Raw genomic sequence first — 10,113 nt, 5'->3', positions numbered from 1 at the left:
GCGGAGCTCTGTCTTTCTTCTCGCAACCCAGCTCTCTGGGGCAGCAGCTGGCTGCAAATGAGGCCCTTCCTGTCCCGGGCCATCAGAAGGTCCCACAGACCCTGCAGCAGCAGGCAGTGGCACAGAGACTGCAATGGGGTCATATAGGCAGTCTCTGGCCCAGGACAGCGCAGGCGTTGGGGTGTAAAGGGACTTTTATCTTGGGTTGTTCCCAGCAATCTGTGGTGATGGCTGTTAAAGCTGCTCGTACAAAACTCAAACACAGCGATGGCCAAACTGCCCCAGCCAGGAGCCAGAGAGATATAGGGGAGCTGGCATCAAGAAGGGAGAGCCCCGGCTTTGCCCTGCTCCTCTGCAGGCCCCTGCCCCACTCCTGGGGGCAAAAAAGGGGATGAGAGCTGCGCCAGAGCTGGGAGGAGATGGCCAATGCTGTGTGTGTCAGAGTCAGGGTCAGGGCTGGGTGAGACCGGGCAGATGGTCAAGGGACCTGCATTTGTGCCCCCGTCATTGAGACAAGGACTGAAATAAGGACACAGGGTCCCAGAGAAGGTGTCGTTGAAGGTGAAGAGATGGGACCTGTCAGTCACATTATAAAATGAAACCTTGCCTGCCTCGTAGTCCAGGAAAACCCCCACCCGCATCGGCCTCACACGCACGGAGAGGGGAATTCTGCAAGAGGCACTGGCCTTGTATCCCCTGTCCCGCAGCCACAAGGTCCAGTATCCATTGTCAGGTTTGCATATGATGTCCCCCTTCCTGCACACAGACTCCCTGCATACCCCCAGACCCCAGCGCCTCTTGTCTCCCACCTCCACCTCCCAGTAGTGTCTGCCACCCATGAACCTCTCAGAGCCAAGGACATTTACATAAGTATCAAATCTCTCAGGGTTGTCAGGTACATCCTGTCGTGTGCCTCCTTCTCTCACACTTTTCCGATCCTCAGACAGGATGAGGTAGGGATGAGCCGTGTCTGGGTCCAGAGTCACATCCACTGGGGAGAGAGAGTCACAGGATCAGGGCTGGGGCAGGGCTGGTCCCTGCAATCAGACCGAAATTTGCCTACATCCCCAGGAATCAGCTCCCAGCTTTGAAATCACTGGTGCCCAGAGGGGAAATGGGGAAAAACAGAAAAAACCCCAGGAGCAGAACAGGACATTCCCACCCAGCCTGTTCCTTCCCCAGGGCAGAGGCATGGGGGAATGAGGGGTGGGTGTTGGACCCATGGAGGGTAAGGAGAGGGGCAACTGCCAGGGAGTAAGAGGTGGCAGCAGGTCAGGCCCTGGTGGGGGGAGGGGCTAAGAGGTTCTGCGAGGGGTTGGGGTAAGAGGGGAGGATGAAGACAAGCCCTCGGAGAGGGAAGAAGAGGACTGTGGGGAGGGGAAGATGAGAGGATAGGGCAGGACTCAGGAGATCTCTGCTCTGAAGTCAGGGCTAAGAGCAATTTGGTGCCCTGCCTCTCCCCAAGCCCAGGTTGGGCTGCTCTGGGGGTGCCATACCCACCAGCCCTATGGGCATAGCACAACTCTCCTCCTCACCCAGCTCTGGGGACAGCCATGTCAGGGCTCAGCTGGTGGAGAGGAGAAGGCAGGGGGTCCCTGGGCAGTGGAACTAGACACTGGGGAAGCTGGGCCTGTTGATAATGAGTCTGGGGTTCAGTCCCTACGGACTGCCGCCTCCTTCTGGGAGCAGCTGCACAGGGATAAGTGCCAGGTCACACCCATGTAATGCACCTGCTCTAGGGGTTTGCACTGGGGCAGCTGCATTGACCAACAGGGCTGGAGGAGCTGCTCTGAAAGGAAAGCACCAAGCCACAGTGCTTTGTGGCCTGGCCCTTGCCAGTCTCTGTACAGGGCATGTGTCTCTGAGAAGATCGCTGATGACAAACTCTCACCATTTGTCCCACACACAGATCATCCAGTGCCAGAGGAAAGAGCAGCCCCAACTGTGCCACACAAGCCCTCGCACAGACAATACCCATGAGTGCAGCTCAGAGCAGCAGCATCCTCACATGCAGGGCCGGGTCAGTGCCAGGGAGTAGACTGAGGCTGGGTCAGTGCCTGTGAGCGCTGGCAACGAGCGTGGCACCAGCATCAGTGAGTGATGGGGCCCTTGGTCTAGCCAGCCTGGAGCAGTCAGGCTGTCCCTCAGGATGGGAGGCCCAGCGCAGGAGGGGCTGCATTGCAGGGTCTGCACAGAGGTATTTTCCTGGGGGTTGATGAAGTGCAGCTGGTGATTTCCTTGTATCTGGTACAGCGTTACCCAGAGAGGTGATAGAAGCTCTATTCTGGGAGGTTTTCAAGACCCGGCTAGACAAAGCCTTGACTCAGGTAATCCAGTTGGGGCTGGTCCTGCTTTGAGCAGGGGGTTGGACTAGATGTGACCTCCTGAGGTCCCTTCCAACCCTCATTTTCTATGTTTCTATGAAACCGTGTAAGGTGCTCATGGGTGATGTATGGATACGTTCAGATTATGTTAGTGGTCTCAGCCATTTGCCAAGTCCCTTTCACATCTACATGACTGCCAGGTGCAGGCCAATGTACACATGCTGGCTAATCCATGAGGGAACAGCCTGCTCTCAGATCTTTGCCATCATTAAGGCTCATTACCTGGTTCCCAGGACCTCATTGCTTAAATTGGAGCTCTGAAACTGCCAGTCCTTGGTCAGTGTGAAGGCATATGATCTGGCTGTGCGTGGCTCAAGACTGTACTAAGGAGAAGGGGTAAGGATCCCAGCTCACTCCTGGGCCTGGGATCTCACAGGGTCCAGCCCTGCATAGGGCCCAACAGGTACAGAGCGCACTGGCAGCAAGGGGAGAAGGCAGCAGGGACACAGTGGCTCTGGCTGGTCAGACGGACAAAGCCCAAATTTGGGGCACTAGGACAGTGACAGAAGCAGATAAAGGAAGTGCAGCTCCCCAAGGGGAGCAGTCTGGGGTCACTGATACAAAGGGGTCAAGGTCACTCACTTGCATGTGCTCGGTCTCTTCTGTATCCTGGAATTAGCCAGCAGAGAGAGAGGTGAGACTTCACACAGCAATCACTGCAGTGGTACCCAGTGCAGAGACACTGGGGCGAACCCTGCCTTCCCCACCCTGCCAAATGCCTGGGTCTGCCCAGGAGCTGGGGGCAAGGGAGAAGTGAGGGCTGCAACCTTTGGCCCCAGATCTCTGCAGCAGTCAGATGAGAACTAAACACCCACAATACAGGGATTCCCAGAGGGAGGGTCCCTTCAGCAGCGTGAATCCTGCCTCATCAGCCTCACACAAAGGAGGGGGCTGTAATCCTGTCTGAGTGGGGAAATGCTGGTGTCACATCCAGGGGCACCAAGGGAGAATCAGCATCACTGTGAAGCCATCACTTCTCCATGCCCTGATGTTTGGGGTCTCAGTTCCCAGCTGTCCCTTCTCAGCAGTGTCCCCCTTGGTCTAGTTGAGTCTCAGGCTGTTGTCATCTCAGCAACACACACAACTAAGTGTCCAGAGACAGCTGTAGCCAGGCCTGCCCATAGGCCTCCTCCCACAGGCCTGGGTCTGCACTGTCCCAGAGACAAGGATGGGAAGGGCCCCCAGTCCCCCTTGTCTGTTCTGACCCATGCCCTTGTCACACATTTCCCTGCTGGTTTCTCTCCTCTGCAGACCACTTCACACCACCCAGCCCGCAGCTGGTCCATACAGAGGAACATAGGCCCAGCAGTGGTTGCTCCCTCCCCTGGAGTTCATCACAACTCTCACCTCTGTCCAGAGTGAGCCGCTCTGCAGGAAAAGAGAGAAAGCAGGAAATTAGTCCCCATCAGAGTCTAGATTTCATGTTAGCACTGGTAGGAGTCCCAGGGCTCTTCCAAATGCTGTCATTTCCCTTAAGAGCCAATGGGGAAGGGGACTAATGCATGAGCTTCCAGAGGCACAGAGACTCAGTTGCTGTCAGTCAGACAAGCTGGAAGCCAGGACACTGAGGATCTGGCCCTGAACTTGTCTGTGATAGTGTCTCTCACACCTGTCCCTCTGCTCTGGAGGGCACTCTCCCCATGACAGCTGGCTGGTGCTGCTGCAAGGTGGGTCACGATCACACTGAGCTCCTGGACTCAGGCACGGAGGGCTGCATTGGAAGTGGTCCTTTGCCCGTGAAACAGCTTTCCTGGAGCTCCACAATCTGGTCCTGTGAGGACTCACCGGGGGTGCTCATGGACTTCATCTCAGCCCTCCCCAGGCCCCTGCTGGCAGCTGTTTCTGGCAGTGGTCCAGGGCTGGGATTTATTCACCAGCATTTATTCACAGACTCTAGGAAGTGAGCTCCCTCCCTGTGCACGTCCATTCAGGCTGGGACCACTGGGTCCAGAATGCCAGCTCTAAGTGCCAGGATCTGAGCATAGGTCAGCAAACCCCAGAGAGAGAAAAAGCAGGACAATTGATGGCAAGTGCAGATGAGAGTGTCAGGCCTATGCTGAGGTGGCCAGGACCCACATGGGAAGTAGCAAAGGTATGTGTACTCAAAATGATAAATCATATGCTTCTCTTCATTCTCTGCCTGTGCAGCCCTGGAGAGCTGGGACTCCTCCAAGGGCTTTCTCTGGATCTGGGCCCCTCTGGAGCTGAGTCAAGCTCTGATCCCCATGGAACGTGAACACGCAGGCTCCAATTACACCTAATCCACCAGGACCACCTCCATCTGCATCTCCAGCTCCACAGCTTCTCCCTCACTCTTCCCTGATACACTCAGAGAGAGAGAGACACACGGGGGAACCCCTTACCCAGAAATCCTGTCAGAGCCTCTTGGAGCTTGTTCTCACTAGGAAAATCCCAGATTCTCTTCTCCAGCTCCAGGAATTCAGGGGCTGGATGCAGAGATGTCACCTCCTCACCCCTGCAAAGAAACACGTGCAATTATTCCTTTCATTCATCAATCAGAAGTTTCTCCATCCCTGAGGTCACAAGGGGAATAGGCAAGTGCTGGACCCACAAGACAGAGACTCAGCCTCATGAGCCAGTCGGTGCCTGTATAATCAGCTGGTTCCCAGCCATGGGTGTAAGGTCCTGGTATGGAGACTTTGGTATGGTTTAGGCTGTAGCATAGGCAAATTTATACGCAAAGCTATTTTCATTTGCTAAGAGCTGAGCTATTGTGCAAGTTCCTTTGCACCTACTGAAAGTATAGTGTGTGCACTTTATTGGAGAAGTCAATTCACTAATTCCTAAAACATAAAAATCACTAAAGATGAAACTATAATCAGCTGGTTGCTATTTCAGAACAGTTGCATTTTTTTTCTGTCAGAAACACCGGGCTTAACACCCCGGGCACAACTCCCCATCGTGCCCCCCAGACCTGACACCATCAAGTCACAAGTTTTAGAATGACAATGTCAGCAGTCTCTGCAGAGCCTGTACCCTGGTTTCAGATTCACGTGATTCATAAAGCAAAAGTTCACTCAGAAACAAGACTATGGACACTGCATTACCACAGCCTGTGCTGAGGCATTCAGCTCTCGTCCTACACACCCCTGAGCCCCTCAGACAGGCAGACTTTCAGCTGTTGCAGGTCTCTCCCAAACCCCCATGGTGGGAGGCCCTGAGCTCCATTAATAATTCCCTGAACCAGCCTAGCCACCAGGGAGAGGTTTACTTAGCCCAGGGCTGCTGGGTCGCAGGGTAACAGCAGCATCAGCCCCAGGACCCTGGGGATGGAGGAGGCTGGATCCAGAGGGGTGACTGTCCCACTATCAGGTGCTGGGGCTAAAGCTGCAGCCTGGCCTTGGCCAATGTGGCACACAAGGCCAGGCAGAGCCTAGATGTACCTGTTCACGGCGCTTCTGACACCCTGGAAGGGAATGAGAGAGAAAACAGAAAGTCAGTGCCATGGCCCAGCCCAGGCAATCCTCGCACCGAGGGGAGCAGAGGCCCTTTCACACCTGTTGTTCTGCAGGGATGGGGCATCCCTCTCTACCCGGCCCTGGGACTGGTGCAGCCTTTCACCCTGCCCCACTGCCTCCCCAACTGCTCCAACCCCTGTCTCTGCAGCTTTGGCCCTTGACCCTGCACACACCAGGCTGCGCCCTTCGCACTGGGTCCCCTCGGGAGTTCCCAGGGACTCAAAACCATCATCTTCCCACCTGGGCACTGGGCACAGCTGATGTGGTCTCACCTGCAGGAGCTCATGCGCTGGCTGTTGACACTTCCCCTCCAGCTCTGTGATCAGGGCCTTCAGGCGGGCAGTCTCCTCGCACAGGCGGGCAACATTTTCCTCCCTCCTCATCACAATCTCCTCGTCCAGCTCTCCCAGCCGGGCCAGCAGAAGGCTCTCGTGTTCAGCCAGGAGCTGGCGCAGGCCCTTGCACTCAAACATCACCCACTGCCTCTCCAGCTCTGTCTGCCTCTGGGATGGGCAGAGGAGACACGTCAGAGGGCAGGGCAGGGACAGGGGAATGAGATGGGGGTCCAATCCTTTTCCAGGCTATGTGAAGCACCTCCTTCCAGCCCCACAAGGTCCATCCTGGGAGATTTCTGGGGGTGACCCCTGCCCTGGCTGAGAGGAGGCTTTCTCACAGCTCCAAGATGCTTGAGCTCTCTCCTGCAAGGCAGGGGCTAGCAGGGCAAGGCCCTGAGAGCATTGCACTGCCCTGACTCATCCATGACTGAAGAGCCTTCCCTCAGCCAGCGCCCTGCCTGACCCACTGGCAGAGCCCCAGAAAATCCTTCCCTCCCTCCCGGCTCCACTGAGCAGCACTGAAATCTGCTGCCAGTGCTGACACCCCAATGCCAGGCACCTACCAGGAACCTTTCACTCTCCTGCTCCCATGCAAACTTCAAGCCCTGCAGCTTTTCTCTCTGCTCCCTCAAATGCTCCAGGCGGCTTAGGATTTGCTCCTGCAAACACAGAAAATGGCTCTAGTTCCTGATTTCACTTGTTCCCAGCAATAAAATCCTCTCTGCTCAGATGGAGGCTGCGTGAGCATTTCCCACATGTCCAAGCTGGTGGGAGAGTATGACCCCAGCACCCTGGACAATCCCAAGCCAGAGCCTAGGCCTGCCCTTCCCCCGCCCCCGGAGCTCTTTCACTCCCAGGGTCGTGCCCAGGACCCATTATCAGGCAGGTCCTGGCTCCAGCCCCGAGCTGATCAGACACACACAGGGGCCATGTGATGGCAGAGAAGCTGGGTATGTGTTCCCAGGCTTGGGGACAGCCCTTCCCTACCTTGTAGTCCTGGGCAGCCTCCTCCAGGGGAACCACAGTGTGAGCTCGGTGCTCCCTGGATCGATCACACACCACGCAGATCAGGGCTTCGTCTTCCTTGCAGAAGAGCTTCAGAGCCTCCTGGTGCTTCTCACACACACGCTGCCCCTTGGGCTGTTTTCCCACCTGCAGCCTCAGTCGTTTCACCAGCTCAACCATGTTCCCCAGTTGCTTGTTGGGCCGGAGGTTTTGCTGTTGGTGTGTTTCCCTGCACTGGGGGCAGCAGAAATTTGGCCCCGAGCCTTCCCAGCACTCACTGATGCACATGCGGCAAAAGTTGTGCCCACAGTCAATAGTCACTGGATCTGTAAAATAGTCCAGGCACACAGAGCAAGTTGCTTCTTCCTTGAAGCTCCCTGCAAAATCCCAGGCAGCCATGGCCCCTCCCCAGATGGGAACAGAAGCTGCAAGCTAGTTTCACTTTGAGCCCGGAAGCCCTTTAGCTTCATGCAGTGGCCAGAGTGTTTCCCTTCCTGTTATTCATAGCAGGCACCCAGCTGCCTCTGCAGGGAAAGCACCCAGGCCTAGGAGAGAGGGCCAGGTGCAATGGAGGGTTAACACCAGCTCTCCCTGGTCCAGGATCACTTTTCCCAGGCCAGTGCTGCAGCCTCACACTTCCAAGGCAGTCTGTTAGGGACACATCCTCCTGTCACTGTGCTGGGACAGGCTTAAACAACAAGTGGTAGGGCACGAAAGGTAGTTTGGGGGGTGTCAGTGGGGGTGGGGAAGGAGGGTGCTGCAGAGGCTCAGTATTAGGGGGAACAGGGGCTAAGAGAGGAGTCGGGTTGGTTATTCAGATTGTGGGAAGATGGGGGCATGGCACAGGCGTACAATGAAGGGTAACATAGGCATTAGGGTTGCTGTAATGACTCTCACCCCAGGTTTCCTTCAAACCAACCATCTCCACCCTGTACCCTTCTGTTCTTTCCTGATCATCTAAGCTGACATATTCTGAGGGAAGCCTTGAGTCTAATGAGAGATGCCTTGAGTCTAAAAAGTTTGAGAAACAATGGGTTAGAGGGAGGCTCACCAGAGCAGATATTTGCCAAATAACTGATCCAAGAAAATGGAGTGCCTAAAATTTAGATCAACCGTATTAGAGTCCCAGGACTCAGCACTTTTTCCCTGTATGCAACTAAAGGGCAGGTGTCCAATGAGGTTACCGCAGCTTTTAGCCCTTGTGCACAGCTTGCAATTCCGCATGCTCAGTGGGACTGTGCTCCTGCCAGGATTGCCCAGGTCTATGCCTAGGGCTGGGTATGTCCTGAAATTTTAGTCCCAGGAAAAATCCAACTCACTGATGTTAGATGCCAGAAGAGGAGGTGGTATCAGAAATGGCTTTGTGACGTTTTAGGCTTCATGGTTATACCCCTTATCCAGTGAGACTGGGGTCCTTGTCCCTGCCTCACCCAAAAGAGGTTTGAAGCTGCATCTCCTGCTTCCAGGTACTCTAACGACCAGGCTGAAGGTTAGGCATTATCCAGATGTTCTCCAACTCTTGCCTTCAAGTTGTCCCCCTTGGGTAGGCAAGAAGAGGGGGGTGTGGGGCCAGAAGGATTAGAACAACCAAGAGGGTGTGTACCTCAGTGAGATGGATGCTGCCGTGGCAGGGGTGGGAACCCAAGCCTCTTCTCCAAATGGGGCTTCAGAAATTTTCTGACTGTTGTGTGTCTAATGCGTATGAAATGCAGTGTGTAGCAGGCCCCCTCTGGGTGAAAGAGGGCCTAGAATCTGGGTCTCCTTCTCCCTGGCCAAATGTCCTCACCCCTAGGCTATGGGACTAAAAGGTGACAGGTGTTGCTTCCTCCTCCATTTTACTTCCTCTATCTCATATGCAAGCTAACATAGAATTACAAACTGTGTGCAAAAACTGCAGTTCCACAACGGCATACATGCCATTTAGGTGTGTAAAGGGGAACAGAATTTAGTTCCCAGAGCACAATCCTGGCTCGGTGAAAACCAGGGCCAGACCATCAGTAGGGCCAGGATTCCCTTTCCCTGGGTTCCTGACTGTGCTAAAGCATCTTTTGTTCACATTTCACTATCAATTTATTTCTGAAGGAGGGAAGTTTCACTGTTGAGGCCTTGCTTGGTAATTAAGCATCAAAAGTGGAGGGTTTTTGTGGTTTTGTTTTTTGTTTTGTAAAAGTGTGTGTGTGTGTGTGTGTGTGTGTGTATACACACACACACACACACATGCCTTCTAGTCACTGGTCAATACCTCCTTAACCCACCATAGGAACCTGTGCACACATTACAATACTCACACACGGGAAAGGTGCACTAAGCATCAAAACTGTAATACACAAAGTTCAGGCTTTCCACTGGTGCCTTGTACTTTCTGAGAAATGCTAAACTTGGACCTCTAGAACCAGGCATGAAGAGTCAGGGTGTTGCAAACATAAGCCTCCACTGAGATGCATGTCCTGGCCACAAAGCAGCCTAAAGCCTGCGTGCTTGGTGCAGTGCCCCATGACATGCAGATGCTCTGATCTTTGAGGTGATGCAGAATGCCTTAAAACAGAGCATGTGAGCACTATAAGCAAATAGAGAAAAGCTGCTCTGTCTGGGCAGTGAGATACCCTGCACCTCTAACACCACAGCCCTGAGAGGAACCAGCCTCTTCATGGCCTGACAGTGCAGCTCCCTCTTCCCTAACCATACTTCCTATTCCTAATTCCCAATGTTCCCTGTCAGCCCCTTTCCTTTCCCTTCCCTTTTCACCTTCTGGATAGGTTTGGCCCCTGTATACACTCATTCAATCTCTCCCCTCTAGTCTGTCCCTTTTGCTCCTCTTTCACACCCTTGTGTAGCAGAGCAGGTTCTGGTAGCCAGAGGGCAGCAGCTTCAGAGTATTCTTGTTTTGTCTCGTTTTGGTTGGGGCGTTTT

The 10,113-nt window shown here is 54.4% G+C and overlaps 1 protein-coding gene across 2 annotated transcripts; it reads right to left on the bottom strand.

Moving 5' to 3' along the window:
* Positions 1-205: 205 nt before the first annotated feature.
* Positions 206-7,645, bottom strand: LOC149852436 (E3 ubiquitin-protein ligase TRIM39-like). Of its 2 annotated transcripts, XM_090029252.1 has the most exons (8): positions 7,186-7,645; positions 6,762-6,857; positions 6,136-6,366; positions 5,789-5,811; positions 4,748-4,860; positions 3,732-3,752; positions 2,967-2,993; positions 206-991 (listed from the first exon to the last, which is right to left on the bottom strand). In XM_090029252.1, exons 1-8 carry the CDS (start codon positions 7,600-7,602, stop codon positions 318-320), a joined length of 1,602 nt encoding a protein of 533 aa, XP_089885378.1. In that variant the 5' UTR covers positions 7,603-7,645; the 3' UTR covers positions 206-317. The 2 variants fall into 2 exon arrangements, with proteins under 2 accessions (XP_089885378.1, XP_089885379.1); XM_090029253.1 differs by lacking the exon at positions 2,967-2,993.
* Between the last annotated feature and the right edge of the window lie 2,468 nt (positions 7,646-10,113).

This window comes from Crocodylus siamensis, chromosome 15 (genome assembly GCF_052110815.1).
Source record: "Crocodylus siamensis isolate JL-2025a chromosome 15, ASM5211081v1, whole genome shotgun sequence".
NCBI lineage: Eukaryota > Metazoa > Chordata > Crocodylia > Crocodylidae > Crocodylus > Crocodylus siamensis.
This window is presented reverse-complemented; position numbering and strand designations above follow the sequence as displayed.